The 19,987-nt window shown below is 47.3% G+C and overlaps 2 protein-coding genes and 1 long non-coding RNA gene across 3 annotated transcripts in view; 1 reads left to right on the forward strand and 2 right to left on the reverse strand.

Moving 5' to 3' along the window:
• Window positions 1-10,697: 10,697 nt before the first annotated feature.
• On the reverse strand, window positions 10,698-11,176 carry LOC134737877 (peptidyl-prolyl cis-trans isomerase A). Its single transcript, XM_063649452.1, is given in 2 exon segments — window positions 10,698-10,762; window positions 10,765-11,176. Coding segments are annotated over 2 exon segments (477 nt in total).
• A 2,332-nt stretch (window positions 11,177-13,508) lies between these two features.
• On the reverse strand, window positions 13,509-18,039 carry LOC134737820 (uncharacterized). The gene is made up of 3 exons (XR_010123147.1): window positions 17,115-18,039; window positions 15,993-16,115; window positions 13,509-13,746 (listed from the first exon to the last, which is right to left on the reverse strand). It is a non-coding gene; the product is annotated as an uncharacterized LOC134737820 (long non-coding RNA).
• A 638-nt stretch (window positions 18,040-18,677) lies between these two features.
• Window positions 18,678-19,987, forward strand: part of ROCK2 (Rho associated coiled-coil containing protein kinase 2) — a 164,343-nt gene continuing 163,033 nt past the window's right edge. The window contains exon 1 of the mRNA XM_054474394.2: window positions 18,678-18,821. Within this exon, the coding sequence (XP_054330369.1) occupies window positions 18,681-18,821 (141 nt within the window). The 5' untranslated portion in view covers window positions 18,678-18,680. The remainder of the gene's footprint in view (window positions 18,822-19,987) is intronic.

Raw genomic sequence — 19,987 nt, forward strand, 5'->3', positions numbered from 1 at the left:
TTTGATCACTGACAGTACTGGGACTTTGTCTTCTTCCGTTTGTTATTCCCAACATCTAGTACAGCCTCTGCCACCAACTGATATTCAATAAATATTTCTTGAATGAATGAATGAGGGCATGAACGAAGAAAGTTTAGTTTCACGCTTAGAGAACCATCACGCCAGGCTTCAGGGCCAGTTGGAATCCATCCCAATTCCTGCTACAGACTTACTGATCCTGTCAGTTGTAATCAGTCGGAGAAATCATCCCAGCATGCTGGAACTAGGTAGAAACCTTGTTTTGCACATGATGAAACTGAGGTCGTAAATGTGAAGGTTGCACAGCAAATTCCATCAGAAGTTGTCTGAGATAGCAAGACTGATACCCATGCATTTCAAAAGTCATGAATCACCAAGATCTCATTCCTATTTCTAGTGCTGTGTCATACATTATTTTACTTTTCAACAAAATAATGATGGTTCCTTAAAATTGTGTAGCACTTTATAACTTACAAAGTCCTGTAAAAAAAAGACCTCTGAACTAGCTATTTGTGGTTAAGTCACTTGCCAGAACCATTCAGTTCTTAAATGATGGATCCAGGGCTAGGACTCAAGTTTTTGGCTCTATGCCCAGTGTACTCCTCAAGATCCAATGTCTGCCTCCAACATTACAATAAACAGTGGTTAAATAATGATTCTAGGCTCACTCCTGGGAAAACACTATCATTTCTAATCAATATAATCATCTCCTATTTCTAAGAATTTTCTGAAGTCGACATAGACCAGACTTGTCAAACTTTTACATAAGAGAGCTGATAAGATCGAAGCATGGCTACAAGAAGGAACCAGAGTGTCAGGTCTGTGTGTGTGTCTGTGTGTGTGCACGTGCGTGTGTGCATGGATGTGTAGTGTGTCAGTGACTCTGCATGTGGAATACTTGGTAAAGGCTTTAGGAACTCAAAAGTGTGGGTGGAAACAAAATAAGCAAATCTCCAATGCACAGCATCTGCATAGAGTGTGACCTTGATAAATACTTGCCAATGAATTAATATGCCCTGTGTTTAAAAATTCTCATATAATTGTTGTGCCCTTAGCCAGTATCTCCATAGAATAACTTTTAACAATGTAAATATGTCTTCCAAATAACTAAATTTATTCACTCATGCTTTCATTCAACAATGAACGCCTGGCTGGGTGCAGTGGCTCACACCTGTAATCCCAGCACTCTGGGAGGCCAAGGCGGGTGGATCACCTGAGGTCAGGAGTTTGAGACCAGCCTGCCCAACATGGTGAAACCCCGACTCTACTAAAAATACAAAAATCAGCCAGGCAGGGTGGCGAGTGCCTGTAATCCTAGCTACTCGGGAGGCTGAGGCACAAGAATCACTTGAACCCGGGAGGTGGAGTTGCAGGGAGCCAAGGACGCGCCACTGCACTCCAGCCTGGGTGACAGAGTGAGACTTTGTCTCAAAAAAAATAATAATAATAGCAATAGCCGGGCGCGGTGGCTCACGCCTGTAATCCCAGCACTTTGGGAGGCCGAGGAGGGCGGATCACAAGGTCAGGAGATCAAGACCATCCTGGCTAACACGGTGAAACCCCATCTCTACTAAAAATACAAAAAATTAGCAGGGGTTGGTGGCGGGCGCCTGTAGTCCCAGCTACTCGGGAGGCTGAGACAGGAGAATGGTGTGAACCCGGGAGGCAGAGCTTGCAGTGAGCAGAGATTGTGCCACTGCACTCCAGCCTGGGCGACAGAGCGAGACCCCATCTCAAAAATAAATAAATAAATCATCATCATCATCATAATGAACGCCTATAGGTGCCAGACGCACAGTTTCCCCATATCACAGCAGGAAACTAAACAGACAGGCCAACGTCTACTCTCATGGAGTTTCCATTTTTGGGGGACGCTAGACATGGATCATAACCACTCAGTTATATGTTATATTAGGTGATAAGTGGTATAAAGAAAAATATGCTTAGGCCGGGCATGGTGGCTCACGCCTGTAATTCCAGCACTTTGGGAGGCTGAGGTGGGTGGATCATGAGGTCAAGAGATCGAGACCAGCCTGGCTAACACGGTGAAACCCCGTCTCTACTAAAAAAATACAAAAAATAAATAGCCAGGCGTGGTGGCGGGTGCCTGTGGTCCCAGCTACTTGGGAGGCTGACGCAGGAGAATGGTGTGAACCCGGGAGGCGGAGCTTGCAGTAAGCCCAGATCACGCCACTGCACTCCAGCCTGGGTGACAGAGTGAGACTCCATCACAAAAACACACAAAAAAAATGAACAAAGACCTGAGAAGAAGGGGCACAAACTGTGAGAATATCTTGGGGAAAATCTTAACGTTTTGAACAAACACATAATTTTTAAAACTTTTTTTTTCAAATAGCTTATATACACTTGGCTGCCCCCCTCCCCCCGCCTTTTTTTTTCTTGAGACAGGGTCTCGCTCTGTCACCCAGGCTCCAGGCTGAAGTGCAGTGGTGTGATCACGGCTCACTACAACCTCTGCCTCCCAGGCTCAGGTGATCCTCCCACCTCAGCCTCTTGAGTAGCTGAGACCATAAGCACGTACTACCACGCCAAGCTAATTTTTGTATTTTTTGTAGAGAGAGGGTTTCACCATGTTGTCAAGGCTGGTCTCAAAGTCCCAGGCTCAAGTGATCCACCTGCCACAGCCTCCCAAAGTACTGGGATTACAGGCATGAGCCACTGCACCCAGCCTATGCGTGGCTGCCTTCTGAGAGGATCTAGCAGGTAGTTTAACATGTTATTGATAATTTGGGCATCTCTGTGACTGTCAATGCTGGACACCATGTAGTGCTGTTCATGGAGGTGGAGAGGGTGGAAGCTCAGAGGACTAGAGGACTATTTGCCCCCCCGCTAGAGGGCTCCAATCTGTTTTTCTTCTGCATTAATTATATGGCGCCCACTCCTCTCACACCCTATTATTTCTGGTAGTGTCCCAGCATCACTACCCCATGCGTTTTGTCTGCTTTTTCCTAATACATCATTGGTTTGTTAGGATTGGGTCTAGAAGAGAAAGACTTGAACAAAAGGCTAAAACGCAGCGCACAGGCTTTATGACATCTGCTCTGCCTCTCTGCCTATTCACATAGGACAATTTTTGCCTATTTCCTTACTCTCAATTTCCTTTCTGACTGTCTGAATGCCAAATAATTAAATCCCTGATTTGGGAACTGTTGCTAATTAATACCTCATTGTCCTTCCTTTTAGGGCTCAGAACCATTTTCTTTTTGATTTCAACAGATTTTCTTCATAGGAAGCAAGTTAATGTGCAGGTTTCCACAGAGCGGTGGAGACAGACTCAGGATAAAGCAGTGCATGAGGAGAAAGTTCCCAGGACAGGATCCAAGAAGCTCTCAGTGAGGGGAGGGGACCTGGAAGCACAGAGAACAGGAACTGTCTTTATTTATTTTTTAGTCAGTATGCCGTTTGCCTACAACCTAATAGTGGTACAGAGGAGGCCAATAATTCATAGCTATTTTATGCACATCAGGGAAAGGAGACTGAAAATACTCTAATAAAACTCCATGGGAAGTGCAATGGGAGCACAGAGTAATGAGTAATAGACTCTTACATGGAATCTGGGATGGGCTCACAGCAGAGGTGGCGTTTAAGTAAACCTTTGAAAGATGAGTACGTTTTCATAAGTAAAGAAAGGAGGGAGGACGGGTGTGGTGGCTCACACCTGTAGTTCCAGCACTTTGGGAGGCCGAGGCAGGTGGATTACAAGGTCAGGAGATGGAGACCATCCCGGACAACATGGCAAAACCCCGTCTCTACAAAAAATACAAAAATTAGCTGGGCGTGGTGGCAGGCACCTATAATCCCAGCTACTTGGGAGGCTGAGGCAGGAGAATTGCTTGAACCCAGGAGGCAGAGGTTGCAGTGAGCCAAGATTGTGCCATTGCACTCCAGCCTGATGACAGAGTGAAACTCCATCTCAAAAAAGAAAGAAAGAAAGGAGGGAAATTTCTAGACTGAGGAAACACCAAGAGGAAAGGCCTGAACGGAGGGAAATGCCTAGCTTATTGACCAAAAAAAAGTGAGCAAATAATTAGTATACTTTGACTTTTCCGGCTCTTTTGACTGGAAGCCTAGGATCCTTCAGGTAATACGCTTGCTTAAGGCCCCGTTTACGTTTTCTTTTTTTTTTTCTTTTTCTTTCTCCAGGTTTATATTTTTGCAACATTCTCACTCACACAAATCATCAGCTACCAACTAATCATTCAATGGAGCTGGAATTTAGGGCGCACAGGGGGGTAATGAGAAACAGGCCAAGAGTTACCAGGGACTAGACTGATCTAGTCTTACCTAAACACTAGAAGGTTTGGCGGGGTGCAATGGCTCACTCCTGTAATCCCAGCACTTTGGGAGGCTGAGGCAGGCAGATCACTTGAGGTCAGCAGTTCAAGACCAGCCTGGCCAATATGGTGAAACCTATCTCTACTGAAAATATAAAAATTAGCCGGCGTGGTGGTACATGCCTGTAATTCCAGCTACTTGGGAGGCTGAGGCAGGAGAATCACTGAACCTGGGAGGCAGAGGTTGCAGTGAGCCGAGATTGCGCCACTGCACTCCAGCCTGGGCAACAGAGCAAGACTCTGTCTCAAAAAAAACCCAAACAAAAACAACAACAACAAAACACAACAAAGACAACAAAAACAAAGTATATCACCCAGACAGCCATGTTTCCCAAGGCATATTACTGGGAACTGTATTTGTGTGAGACATTTCTTGGAGTTACTAAACCAAAAAAATAAAAACTCCTCTGGTTGATTATATTTTGGAAATACGCTTGGTTTGATGAGGCTAAACAGGTTTCTTTCCTGCAGGACTTGGTGCGTTGCAAGGAGGCCAGGGAAACAGAGACAGAGAAGCTGCTTCTCCAAACTTCAGTGACCACACCTGTGTTCCTGCAGCTGAGTGTCTCTCAGAATGGGTGTCTCTTAGGGACACACTGCTGTAGCTCAACACGGGAGCATTGCCAACACTTTTGAGCTGGAGAATAACACAAACCACAGATTAGCCTCTTGGAATGACCACTGTGGGGGCCTGAAGGTGTGGACTGGAGGCTGGACAAGTGTTGAGGGGCTCCCCTGGTGAGCATCTGGGACAGGTTTGATGAGGCCTGTCCCCAGCAGTGGCAGTGAGGCTGGCATGTCTGGGTGACCTCTACCCAGAGGCCCAGCTTTATTGCAGGCTGGCTCTGAGTCCTTTCATCTCTGGCCACAGCCGGACAAAGTGCCAGAGCTGGGCAGCTGCCTCAGTTCTCCAGCCCCTGTGCTCCGAGAGGCCACACAGGGGACAGAGATCAGAGGAGCCGACACCAAAGTGATGCAACTGCCCTCCCAGGAATGCTGTTCTCAACAGAGGAAAAAGAGTGGCGAAATGGGAGCCACGGGCCCTGTCGGGGCAGGACAGGCTTCTAGACCTCATCCTTGGGTCTAACTCCTTTATTTGACGTATGGGGAAACTGAGGCCCAAGAAGGGAAGGGAGATGCCTAAATTCACACAGCTGGACACATTTTTCAAATAACTCCACTTGTCTTACAGTAGTTTTGCATTATTTTTCTCATTGTTAATTTTAATCATTTTTTTTCAAATACTTTTGACTTCATGTCCAGGACCCTCCAATTAATATTCTTGCTCAAGACCTACATTTTTTCTAGATTCACTTTTTTTCAGTAATTAAAAAAAAGCAAATCACTTTCTTTTGATGATCTTGCCTTTGACTTTACGGCAAACTAACAGATTTTAAAACACAAGGAGAATAATGACAGGAACAAGTCCTTTGCCAAGGACTTGTCATGCCAAAAATATCCCTTACCAAATGGTTTCCTCACTCAATAAATTTTCCCTCATCCCTCATTTGACAAGTGACCTTCAAAGAAAGGAATCACGAAAGGGAGAAGGCAGCTGCCCCAGGAGTTGAAGAGGGAGATCCTGATCAACTCGGGGCTGAGCAGAGGAAACCTCAAGCCTAGTTCTGTGCTAGCTTTGGGGCCTTGAGGAAGTCAGAACCCTTCCTTTTGCGGGTCCTTTGAGTTTCTTGGCCTGGTGGTCAAGGTCCTTCGTATGTGTCCCTAGCCTATGTCCCCAGCCTTTCCCTCTTACGTCCCCCTAGCCAACTTCTGATCTAGCCAGATGTCCTTCATGGTCACCAGCATTGGCAGGCCTCTCCCACCTTTCCCCTTCTCCAGTCTTGCTTACCTGGGAGAGCCTTCTGCTATTCTAGTTATTATTCTATTCTTCAAGTTCCTGCTTCTTTCCTGAGGCCTTCTTTGGCTTCTCCAACGCAAATTATTGTACAGTTCTCTTGAATGCTCAGTACTTGATAGGATGGCCAAGACGGATGGGTTTTTACACGTTATTACCTTTAGCCCTTTTGTTTTATAGGGGAGAAAACAGAGGTACAGAATGGGAAAATAATTTGCCCAAAATCACACAATAAACAAATGGGACCAGCTTATCTGATTCCAGACTCATGCCCAGTTTACAATATCAAGATAGTTAATACTATTACATTCATTTGCCACTTGTAAGAATTATAAAAACCCATATTCTCACACCTTGTATGTTAACATCATCATTAATCCTCTTAGCCATTAATTCATTCAGGTATTCACTCATTTAAGCAGCCAACATGTATGAGGGCCGATGTCCAGGCACTGAACTGTGCCAGATACTAAGTATTGCTATTATTTCCATTTCATAGTTGAGGAATCTGACTATGACAAGTTCTGTGGTTGCCTCTAATTTACTGAATGAGTTGGGTCTCTTCAGGAAATAGAACTAACTCAGATGGTTTCCATAAAGGAGCTCTTTCCAGAGGTGTAGACAGAATTAAAGGGAGACAAGAAATGTTGAGGCACTGAGACCCGAGCGACAGTGAGAAGCTGAGGTCAGAAGGTCAGGGAGAGGACATAACCTCCCTGAGGCCCAGTGAGCAATGGAATGCAGCCCGCAGAGCTGCAGGGATTGAGGTGCAGAGCTGCTGCCAGAGGTCGAGCTGGGGCAGAGGGGAAGAAACCCTGTCCTCACCCCCAATCTCTTTCCAGCTCTCCCTTTGGGCAGAGCTCAACCAGAAGATAGACCACAGAGAGCCCAGAGTAGGCAGTCCATAGAGGTCAGCTCCTGGGGCGCAGAGCAGGATGGACAGTGGCTCTAGAAGCTAGTGGAACTCTCCAGACTCATACACAGCTGGAAGTGGGGGAGCTGGGACGCCACAAGCCTGTGTTCTTTCTTTTGTACCACGTGGCTTGCTCGTGCTTATGTCCTTCTGTTCATTCATTCAATCTTTTGTTCAGGCTATAAATACACTGAGCCCGCACTCACTCCTGGCCGGCCTCTGTGAGTATGTCTCATTTCCCTCCCCAGATCACGAAGCTCAGACCTTACCTTTTTATTGTTTTTTGTTGTTGTTGTTTGTTTGTTTGTTTGTTTGTTTTTTTGAGACAGAGTTTTACTCTGTCACTCAGGCTGGAATGCGGTGGCACGATCTTGGCTCACTGAAACTTCTGCCCCCGGGGTTCAAGCGATTCTCCTGCCTCAGCCTCCTGAGTAGTTGGGATTACAGGTGCCTGCCACCACGCCTGGCTAATTTTTGTGTTTTTAGTGGAGATGATGTTTCACCATGTTGGTCAAGCTGGTCTCGAACTCCTGACTTCAAGTGATCTGCCCACCTTGGCCTCCCAAAGTGCATGGATTACAGGCGTGAGCCACCACACCCAGCCTAGACCTTGCCTTTCTTATCTTGGCATTCCCCTTGGTGCCAGTCTTGGTCCTTGATGCATGGTAGGCATTCACCCCATTTTGTTGATTAGTAAATAGGTCCACTAAATACCACTCTGCCTTATACCAAGGATGTGGCCACAGAGGAAGCCAAGACAGCCAGCTTTCATTCTTGGAGGCACCAGAAGAGAGTGCTCCTGCACTCATCACTAAGTCACTTTCTTGTCTTGGAGTGAGAGTGGGGATTCTATGTGAGGGCTGATGCCTCTGATGCTCTGGAAATTCCCACCACTTCCAATAGCATGAAGCTCTGGGGCTGGGGTCTCACTTCCACAGTATCTCTGCTCTACTGAGTTCTTCCGAGCTCTCAGCTCTCATCTGGCCTGCAGAGTCTCAGGGCTATTTCTTTGAGGGTTGTGGCGGAGCTGATGAAAGCAAAGTTTACCACTTTCCTTCAAACACGAGGCCGCCACCTCCTCTGCACCGGGTGATCAATATTGAGGTTTGAACGGCCTTCCCTTGTAGATCCTGCTGGGCCACAGCAAACAATGACTGTGTGTATAACAGCCCGCCCCCTGTTTAAACACTATCCGTGCGAATGTCAATAAGAATCCAAAGACCTGAAGACAGTAGTCACTGGCATTCAGCTTCTGAGTAGTAGTAGTTGCACATTTCCTTCCTCCCTTCCTTCCTCCCTCCCTCCCTCCTTCCCCGCTTCCCTTCGCTTCCCTTCCCTTCCTGTCTCTCCCTTCTCTCCCTCCCTCCCTTCCTCCATCCCTTTATGCCTTCCTCCCTCCTTTCCTCCCTCCCTCCCTTCTGGAAAAGGGCAAAAGAATCAATGCAAACTAACCTACCACTTGCTTCTGGGTTTTTGTTTTTAAACTCATCCATCTTTATCTACCTTAAAATAAATTTACAGCATTTAGATACAATAATTAATCTTGTTACTTCACCGATGGAGCTTAGTGAGACCTGGAGGTCATCCTGATGTGTCCCTTTCTCTCCTCTTCCATGCCCAAACCCAAGCTGGGGGTTGTCGCAGGTTACAGAAGACTTCGGAAGTGTGCCCGCAGTCCTATATTTGCGAGGCCCCTTCACATACATTTTCTTATTTTAATGCAGAAATCAACTCTGTGGTGTAGCTTTTACCAGTAGGGAAGAGTTCAGCAGTTTGTGACTTGCTCAAGGTCACACAGCCAGTAAGTGGCTGTTTAATATCTGTCCCCTCCATTAGATCGTTAGTCTGATAATGGACAACAGGGATTATTTCTCTGTTGTTCTTCACTGTATTACCAAGATATAAATATCTTTGTTGAACAAACAAATGAGAAAATGAATGAATGAAAGAAACAACGGCTGGAATCCTATCAGCTTCTGCCAGGTGAGAAGGAGCCAGCCTTTCTGGGTAACTTTCCGTAGGCTGAACGCTGTCTGAGCCTTCTCTTACTTATTCCTCACCAGAATCCTAAAAGAGAAATTGAAGCTCAGAGAGGTGAGTTAATTTGCCTGAGGCCACACAGGTAAAAAGGGACAGACAGGCCTGGAACTATGTTTCTCTGACTCCACTGCAAGTGCCCTCATCCCCGCTGCTCGCTGCCTGTTCGGAGATAGGACCTTGACCAGCCCACCCTCCCAGCCTTGCAGCTCTGAATTTGGTGGACTGGCCTCTTCCGTGTTCACTTCTTGGAGGCTCCAACTTTGTTCAAGGCAAATGAAATATGACAAAGGCAACCGTGGCCACCACAATGCCACTCTAAAGGCCGGGAAATTTAAAGTGGGTCCTCATTTTGCAATAAGGCAGGCTTTTATGGAAACTAAGTGTATCCCAGTATTCTAATGATCAATTACTTTAACTACAGTTTTCTTCTTTGTATGCTTTGTAAGTTTTTAATTAATCATGATCATATACCACCTAATTACAAATGGTGGCCTGTGGATTAGTAAAATATCCCCCAAACTGGCTTTCTTCCTCTCTGCTGTGTCGCAAGTTCCACACGATCTTGTCCATGACTGCTGCAAGGTTCCCTCCCACTTGCCTGCCTACATAGGGCGACCATATCAGAGGGTGGTGTGGCCAGAAAGCCCGTGGATGGTATTCCATGTTAACATTTGCAACTACAGTGAGTCCTGGAGGACAGCACTGTGGTAGTTTCTTTGACATCACATTGCAAGTTAGTACAGGCCCTGGGCTTTCCCTCATCTGCTTTCCACTGACTACCCCCCATCTTCTTTCTGACCACCTGTATGCCCTTTTCCCTAGTCATCACTCATTTTTCCTTTTTATTTACTTCCTACTTTCCCACACCTGGCCTTGTTCTGCCTGGAGGAATGTTCTCTCTTTCTGTTTCCAAACTCTGCTGAATTTTTGTTGCTGTTGTTATTTAGTTTTTATTTCATAATCATAAACTTAACTCTGCAATCCAGCTAGGCATGGAAGGGAATAAAGAAGACATGGAACCCAAAGGGAACTGCAGTGAGAACACAAAGGTTGTAGGATACTGCGAGCAAATGGGGTGGAGGGGACAACATGGTTTGTCTGTGTCCCCATTCAAATCTCATCTTCAGTTGTGTCTCCCAGAATTCCCACGTGTTGTGGGAGGGGCCTAGGGGGAGGTAATTGAATCATGGGGGCTGGTCTTTTTAGTGCTATTCTCGTGATAGTGAATAAGTCTCATGAGATCTGATGGTTTTATCAGGTGTTTCCACTTTTGCTTCTTCTTCATTTTTCTCTTGCCACCACCATGTAAGAAGCGCCTTTTGCCTCCTGCCATGATTGTGAGGTGTCCCCAGCCATGTGGGGACAGTTAAACCACTTTTTGTTCCCAGTTTCAGGTATGTCTTCTTTATCAGCCCCGCAAAAATGGACTAATACAGGGCTACTCTCCTGACCTACAGAAAGAATGGTCTGGTGGTTAAGATAAAACACAGGTTGAACTTACCAGAGCTGTCCACAATCAGCAATGGTGATTTTCTTGCTGGTCTTGCCATTCCTGGACCCAAAGCGCTCCATGGCCTCCACAATATTCATGGCCTCTTTCCCCTTGCCAAAGACCACATGCTTGCCAATCAACCACTCAGTCTTGGCAGTGCAGATGAAAAACCGGGAGCCATTCGTGTTGGTTCCAGCTTTTGCCATGGACAAGATGCCAGGACCTATATGCTTCAGGATGAAGTTCTCATCATCAAATTTCTCCCCATAGAGGGACTTGCCACCAGTGCCATTATTGTACGTGAAGTCACCACCCTGACACATAAACCCTGGAATAATTCTGTGAAAGCAGGAACCCTTATAATCAAGTCCTTTCTCTCCAGTGCTCAGAGCACGAAAGTTTTCTGCTGTCTTTGAAAGCTTGTCTGCAAATATCCTGAAGGAGACATGGCCCAAGGGCTTGCCACTGACAGTGATGTCGAAGAACACAGTGGGGTTGACCATGGCTGGTAGTATGGGGCTCCTGGAGGCAGTGGTGTCTGCCAACTCTGTTAATTTCTTTTTTCTTTTCTTTTTTTGAGATGGAGTCTCACTCTGTTGCCCAGGCTGGAGTGCAGTGGCACAATCTCAGCTCACTGCAACCACTGCCTCCTGGGCTCAAGCGATTCTCCTGCCTCAGCCTCCCGAGTAGCTGAGATTATAGGCACACTCCACCATACCCAGCTAATTTTTGTATTTTCTTTTTCTTTTCTTTTTTTTTTTTTTTTTTGTTTTGAGACGGAGTTTCGCTCTTGTTGCCCAGGCTGGAGTACAATGGCGTGATCTCGGCTCACCACAATCTCCACCTCCCAGGTTCAAGCTATTCTCCTGCCTCAGCCTTCCCGAGTAACCAGGATTACAGGCATGCGCTGCCATGCCTGGCTCATTTTGTATTTTTAGTAGAGACGGGGTTTCTCCATGTTGGTCAGGCTGGTCTTGAACTCCTGACTTCAGGTGATCCGCCTGCCTCAGCCTCCCAAAGTGCTGGGATTACAGGCGTGAGCCACTGCACCTGGCCAATTTCTGTATTTTCAGTAGAGACAGGGTTTTGCCATGTTGGCCAGGCTGGTCTCGAACTCCTGACCTCAGGTGATCTGGCTGCCTCGGCCTCCCAAAGTGCTGGGATTATAGGCATGAGCCACCGTGCCCAGCCAACTCTGCTAAGTTTTAAGGACCCAGGCCACGTGTCACCTCTTTTCCCTGATCCCCCTGCTGGAAGACATGTCTTGCATCAGGATTCTTTGAGTTCTCACAGTATGTTATCTGTGAATCTCTTCAGGCACTTATGTTTGTTGAATTAAAATTATTTGTGTTTTTCCGTTTATACATTCACTCAACCATTCAACCATTAAAAATACACTGAGTATCTATTCAATCAACAATTCCTTAAACATTTTTTGTTTCTTTTTAGAGACGGTGTCTCACTATGTTGCCCAGGCTAAACTCAGACTTCTGGACCCAAGTGATTCTCTTGCCTCAGCCTCGCAGTTAGCTAGGACTACAGGCATACGCCACTATTCCTAGCTTGCATCAACAATTCTTGACTGCAAACTCTGTGTAGAAAGAACCCATACTCAGTTCCCTTTGTATTTACCACAGAACCAGCAAGCACGATATTCACATTGAATGTAGAAGGAAACTGGCCTGAGAGGAGAATGCCTTCCAGGGTGGGGCATGAGGGGAGAGGACTGAGGAGAGGCTAGGGAAGGTGAGACAGCACCAAAGGCACAGAGGTGGGAATGGCATGGTCACTTCTGTGAATGATGCATCCTACACAGTTTACAGTTTTGCTGAAGCATTTGGAGAGTGGAATAGTAGAAAAGTATTCTTCATGGTTAATAATGGGAAATTACTAATTTACTCTGGACTAACAACAGACCCAAGGTTTTGGATGTGAAAAGCATTGAAAGGGAAATGGAAATATTGTTCTTCTCATGCATGTGAGGCAAGCACTTTGCTAAATATTTTGTTAAAGGCTAAAGGGGATCGAGAACCCAGTAAGAATCAAGCCTTCACTCAAGGAAGAGGGGCCTTCATGGAGGATGAGTAGGGAATTCACAGGTGGAGAGGGGCGGAGAGGTGCCGTTCCACATGGGTGGAAATCGTCTTAACCAAAGAGGAATCAGTCAAGGGTGTTCCATTTTGAGAAAAAGAGAAGAGGAACACTGGAAGAAAAGTCTGAAAAGGGAGGTGCTGACATCTGTAGAAAGCCCGGATTCCAGGCTGAGGATTTCACGCACAATCATAGGAGAACCAGTGAAAGTTTTTGAGCAGGAAAATCACATAAAGCATCACAGTGCCACTTCTATTTCACTAATGGGGAAAATGAGATTGCCAGGTATGACATCAAGGTCCCCTGCCAAACTGGCAGAGCCAGAAACAAACTTAGCTTTCCAGGATCCTCCAAGTCATTTCTCGGGACCACTGTTCTCAAATATATGCGTTTGCACCATATATATTTTTGCAGTGACTTACCATTTACTTCTAAGTGCACTTCTGAGCTGTGACCAGAGCTTTCTCTTCTGAGAGTCTTTCATAGTATACTGGTGAATAATTTGTGTTGGATGAATGCAGTATCTTTCATCTGCAGATCTTAAGAAGCCTTAATGACAACCAAGCTTCATTAATTCTATTTTGTGTATGAGGCAACTGACTCACAGAGGGGTTCAGCAATTTTCTCATTCACCCTGGGAATTATTACCAGAACCATGAATGAAACTTAGGATGAAACTCTATTTCATAAACCATTAAACCCTGTACCCTTTATAGTAGAGGAGTTTACAAAGATAATGACACCTTTGTATTGCGAGTTCATTCCTTTATTCTGTTATTAAATCCTGGCTTGTGTGGAACAGAAGCAACTCACTACAACAATGCCAGCCTGCGTTGCTTGGCAGCGTGAAGCGAGATGGGAAAAGTTGTTACGTGTCTTATTGGTGATGGCTGGACCATTCACAGTTCGTTGTTTTCACCCATCCATTCCTTAATTCATTTATTCACTCCATGTGCATATATATGAGTCCTTATTACATCACCTGTAAAATGGGCATAGTAATATTACCATAAGCAAAAGGCTGTTTCAAGAATTAAGATAATCTCTGTAAAGCGTGATGCCTAGCACATAGTTAGCTCTTAAAATAATAGTTATAATTAAAAGAGTAATTACAAAAGCCACATGCTCAAAAGACAAAAATGGTCCTTTTCCAGCCCTAGCTATGGGTGGAGAGGGTAAAGTTGCATCTGAAAGGCGAATTAATTCTTGAGGAAGAGGCAGGTCCCTCAAATAAAAAACTGAAACTTGAGGAGATGGATCTCAGAGAAAAGAAGGAGGCCTGGACCCTCAGTCTGGGTGAGGAAGCATCAGGAGGGCTAGGAAGGAATTGCTGGGTAGTGGATGTCAAATAGACCATTGGGAATGAAGAGACAGAGAAAAGAAATTCATATGAAATGGAGTGGAGTTTCTAAGTTCTGCAGAGCAAGCTATGAAGAGTTATGGTACAATCCAAGCCTTATCCCTTGACAGGCCAGCCTGGGTAAATGCCCTGTATTTTCCGTGTTTATTTTTCCATTGTTCTTCCTTACTATTGAACAAAAGTTTCTGTCCAAGTTCCTGCCTGTCTCACCTGTGCTCAGGACACACTGGGGACTCTGTTAGAAAGGAGCAGTCAACCCCGGACCGAGTTGCATGGCACCAGGAGTCACAGCAGGAGTTCCCTTGGAGACCAGCAAGCCCAGGGAACCCCCTTCCATAGCTAATTTGGGATGAGCTGAGCTGAGAATATTAGGAAACTGCCATTTCCTCATAACCTGTTGCAATTCCAGTATTCTGTGTGACCTAAAAACTGGGTTGGAAATCCTCCTTAACACAGATACAAAACCCAGAAGCTGTAGAGGACAATATCAACCGATTTGACAGTATAACAGGTAAAAACAAAACTGAATGACAAGCAACAGATTGGAAAAAAATCTTCACAAACTGTAACATATTTTAATAAATTCTATTATAATATAACAAAAAGGAATATCCAAAATACATAAGGAGCTCTTATAAATAATAAAAAGAGACAAAACTAATGGATAAAAGATATAAACAGGTAATTGCAGAAGAAATAGATAAACAAAATGCCTATCTTCAGTAGTAATTAAGGGAATATAAGTCAGAACAAGATGGCATTTTTTGCCCATTTTATTGACAACAGTTAAAAATATTTATAATATTGAATACTGGGAAAGGTGAAGGGAAATGGGCAGTTTCTTCTACTCACGCTGAGAATGTAAATGGGTAGCATCTTTTTAAAGGCCAGGTTGAGGCCCGGCTCTGTGACTCACCCCTGTAATACCAGCACTTTGGGAGGCTGAGGTGAGTGGATCGCTTGAGCTCAGGACTTAGAGACCAGCCTGGGCAACAAGGCAAAATCCTGTCTCTACAAAAAATACAAAAATTAGCCAGGCATGGTGTTGTGTGCTTGCAGTTCCAGCTACTCAGGAGGCTGAAGTGGGAGGATTGCTGGAGCCCTAGAGGTGGAGGTTGCAGTAAGCCAAGATCTCTCGTGCCACTGCCCTCCAGCCTGAAGGACAGAATGTAAACCTGTCTCCAATAAATAAATAAATAACAGGTTGGCAGCATCTGTATTTACAGTATACCTACCCTTTGTTATGACAATTCCACTTTTAGGAATCTATACTATTCAAATATGAGGATACAAGGATGTCAATGGATCACTTTAACAGTGAGAAAACACGAATAATATCTAGCATTGATTGAGGGCCAGGACATTTCTAAGCACTTTATAACAAATATTGTGAGGACACCGAGACACAGAGGAGTTAGGTAACTTGCTCAGGGTCACACAGCAAGTGTGTGTTTGGGGCAGGATTTTGGCAATTGTTTCTTAACCACTATGCTCTCAAATAGAGAATAATTACAGTGTGGCACATCCAAACACACTGGGGAGTAGAGGACAGCAGGTAAGCCGAATGAAGCAGATCTCTGCCTATAGACATGGACACGCCTCTAGGACATATTAGTAATGGAGGGAAAAAACCAAGTTGCCACACACCATGATATGGTATAATTTCATGTCTGTGGGGAAAAGGTAACATGTATCTATAATACATATGTATGAGGATGGCCAAAGGCCTTGAGTGATATAAGAATGTATGTGGAAATACAGTCGGAACAGTAAATTTTAGATTATGTTCCATATATTTCTGGTTAGTTTGAACTTTTACAAGAATGCATTTGTGCATTACTGTTGAAAACAAGAATCGTTGTACTAACCTCCTCCTTACCCCATCCTGCAAAAACGTTTAACTCATATCAACAGATTCATTTTCTTTTCTTCCAGGTAGACGATGGGATAGGTCTTGGGTAAAAATCTTCTGTACCACGGCTTTTTCTGGTCTATATAAATATATATGTAGAAGATGCCCAGGATATATATCTTGTTGATCATTACTCTTAAAATAAGGTTTTCATGTTTGGTATTTGGACCATGGCTTCCTGTTATTCCACCAAGCTACATACAAATATACAACCAGTCAAAATTAATTTGGAAACTCAGAACCACAGTGTTTTTTTTTTTTTTTTTTGAGACAATCTCACTCTGTTGCCCAGGCTGGAGTGCAGCGGTGTGATCACAGCTCACTGCAGCCTTGGCCTCCTGGGCCTCAATGGAGGAGGCCTCCAACTCAGCCTCAGGGGTAGCTGGGACTATAGGCACAGGCCACCACGCCCCGCTAGACAGAGTGCTCCTTTTACCTTGCATATCATTTTGTCACCAGAAAAATAATCCATAATCATAGATTATCTCATTATTTTGCTCCAATGCATAAGTGGGAGTGTCTAGCTCCCTCTGTTCTCCTGGTGGCCTCTGTGGAGGTCTGAATGAGTAGCTCAATAAACAGACTTAAAGGACTCTCTGGACATGAAGTCAGTGTTACTATCTGAAAGGGAAAAGCTGCATTGGATGGATCATCGGGGCCTCTTCCTGCATGAGTCCAGCTAGGGGTGGTTTTAACTAACCTAAAACCAAAGAAGAGGCTCCAATTAATCCAATGGTTTGGATCAAAATGCAACTTTTACAGGGCTGGGGCTTCACCCTATCTTCGGGTTTACCTCTGACATGCCAGGGAGACAGTTCTTAACATTCTTATTACTTAATGGATATCAGATTGTTGCTTTTCGGAGTGGTTTTTCCATTTTTTGAAATTTAATTTGTTCTTAACCATCTTTACAGAAAAAAAAATCCCATTTATTTAAGAAATACTGTATTCTCTGGTTCTTATAGCTGCTCATTTTACATAGTTTTAGTGTGTACAAACGATTTTTTTTGTTTCATTTATTTCTAATATACCTTCTCATGTACTTGCCAAAATTTCATGTTTGACACAGTCTGCATACCTGCCAGGATTCTTGCTGTTACTGTGACGGCGCCTGTTTGGGTTACTCAGTTGTTGGACAACTGGGCCCATTCCCAGGTTTTGGTCATCACGAACATTGTGAATAGCCCCGCTGTTAACATCTTTCTGCAAGTTCTCCCCCTTCTTCGCCCTTTGGATCATTTCCTTGGAAATGTACTTCCTTAAATGGGTTTACTGGGTCAAAGGGGCTCTATGAACGGTTTTATAGCTCTTGGCACATAATTTTCGGATTGCGCCCTGGGCGGATCTAAGCGATGGCACCCGCCGCCGAGAGGGCAGGAATGCGGAGGAACGGCCCCGATAACCACCCCTCTTCCGCCCCCCAAAAGGAGAAGACCCCGCGAAGGCCTGCGGCTGGAAAGCCTTTTTCCGGTGCTCTCCCGTTCTCTCGACGTGGTTAGTGTCTACGCCGGGCAGAAACGCCTTCAGGATCCCAGGCCCTCCTGCCCCAGGACTAGGATTCCACCCGCCTCCGCTCATTCGGAATCCCAGACACCCAGGGCCCCCTCTCAGGCTCGCCTCGAAACCCCTGGCCCTGCGGCCCCTCGCGGGCGCCGAGCTCGGTCGCTATTATTTGGGCGCGGGTGAGGCGAGGCCCGCATAGCTGCGCGCTGAGTCAGCGGGGGCCGCGGCGGGGGGCGCGGCCCAGCTCCCCCCAGCGCACGGCTGCGCTGGGCCCGGCGTCCGGGGTTCCGCCTCGGGGCCGCGGGGTCGTCCCCGGGGTAGTCCGCGGGGTCCGGCGGGAGGGGCAGGGGGCGAGCGGAAGGACCCAGCTCGGGTGCGTCTCCCCTCCCCCAGCAGGAGCTCGGCCGTGACCGCGCGCCCGGCCATTCGCCTCAGAGAACCTCGCCAGGGGGAGGAGGCGAGGGCGGGCGAGGAAGGGGCGCAGAGGAGAAAGCGGAGCGGGACAGACGCAGGAAGGGAAAGAAAGAGAGGAAGCGCGGTGCGCGGGGCGGGGCGGGGCGGGGCGGGGTGGAGCGCGCGCAGGGCCGACGGGGGCGCGCGCCGGCGGCTGCGGGCGGAGGGGGCTTGTGGGTAGAGGCGGCGCGCGGCCGGAGACGGGCGGCCGCGCGGGAGTGTATGCGCCGGGAGCTGGCTGAGGGACTGCAAGGCGGCCGGCGGCGACCATGGCAGCGAGCCGGCGGCGGCCGTAGTGGCCCAGGCCTGGGCTTCAGCCTCTCGGGGCCCCAGAGGGCGGGGCGGTCCGGGCCGCGGCGGTGGCGGCGCCACTTCCCTGCTCCCGCCCGAGGACTCCTGCGGGCACTCGCTGAGGACCAGCGGACCGGCGGCGCGAATCTGACTGAGGGGCGGGGACGCCGTCTGTTCCCCGCCGCTCCCGGCAGGGCCGGGCCGGGCTGGGCCGGGCGGGCCCCTGGGAACAGCCCCCAGGCGTGGGACCGCCGCGGAGACCCGAAGCCGGAGCTAGAGGCAGGCGGTGGGCCCGGGTGGAGTCCCGGCCGAAGCTGGTGGTTCGGGGGCGGTGCTAGGCCCCGAGGCTGCCGGACCTGAGCGCGAAGAGCCTGAGTGCGGGTCCGGCGGTGGCGGCATGAGCCGGCCCCCGCCGACGGGGAAAATGCCCGGCGCCCCCGAGACCGCGCCGGGGGACGGGGCAGGCGCGAGCCGCCAGAGGAAGCTGGAGGCGCTGATCCGAGACCCTCGCTCCCCCATCAACGTGGAGAGCTTGCTGGTAGGTGGCCGGGGCCTGGGAGCTTGCTCGTTGCAGCTCACACCTCAGATCCCCTCTCCGCCCAGCCTTCCGTGCCCGTCCGCCCGTGGGGAGGGGGAGGTCTTGCCCCACCCCGCCCTGCTTCCGGCAGCCGGGGCCGGAGACCGAAAGATTCTGCCACCGAGTTCCAAGAGTAGTGACCCGCCTTTGATTCCTCCCTCTACCTCCTGCTGGAGCCGGTGTCATCCCCGGCTGCTCCTTTCTTGCAGCACTGGGAGGAAAACACCCCTCTTCTCCTTCCGCCTGCCCACTCTGGGGAGGTGGGTGGAGGACTGGCCATCCTTCATATACCAGGTTAGCTGATTTGAAAGTGTCATGCTACGTGGGGACTTGGTGCGAGCGAGGGAGAAAGAAACCTGATGCTGTCCCTGTTGCGAGTACTCACTGGGGTACATGACAAAGAGCTGCCCTCACTCTCTCCTTTTAGTCTGAAATCTTGGAACACACAGCTAAAGTTTTGCTGTTTTCACTTGCGTTTGAGCATTCCATTCCATACTTGCTACTTGATGCATTTTAATTGCTGTAAATTTAATTCCCTGAGATTATTGCGCCAGAGCCAAAAAATCAGTCTGAATTGTGGAGTGGAATAAATCTCTCCTCTTCATTGCGTCTCTTTCCTATAACGACCTTTGAAATCCAGATTAATAGCACCGTAAAGGCTGCTAATTGGCTCTTGATTAAGAAAGGAGCATGTTTTACAAAGTAGAAATGCACCGTAGGATGCTGACTTATTTCTTATTTTTGTTAGGATAGATGATTGTATTTCGCAATTTGAGTAGTGTGCAGTGTAGATGCATTTATGGGAAAAGGGGGTGTGGACTTTTACCCTGGGGAGGGGAAGAAAAGTGAAAACGATACTCTGTATATTAAATTGACTCTGGAAGACTAGAATTAGGGTGGGAGATCCTTAGATCCGTTAGACATTCTGTGCTGGAATGCAGATGTTTAGTTCTATTCCCTCCTGGGATAAACCTTACTGTATGATGAGAAAAACTGCCTCCTCCGTTTCCAGGGACAGACGGACTGACTTTTGGTCAGAGGCGGTTGGTTATCCTTTGAGGTTTCAGGCATCGTTTGCAGAGTGACTCAGTCCTGTTTGGTCAAAATGCAGGAACTGACTTTAGCTA

This window comes from Pongo pygmaeus, chromosome 12 (assembly GCF_028885625.2).
Source record: "Pongo pygmaeus isolate AG05252 chromosome 12, NHGRI_mPonPyg2-v2.0_pri, whole genome shotgun sequence".
Lineage (NCBI taxonomy): Eukaryota > Metazoa > Chordata > Mammalia > Primates > Hominidae > Pongo > Pongo pygmaeus.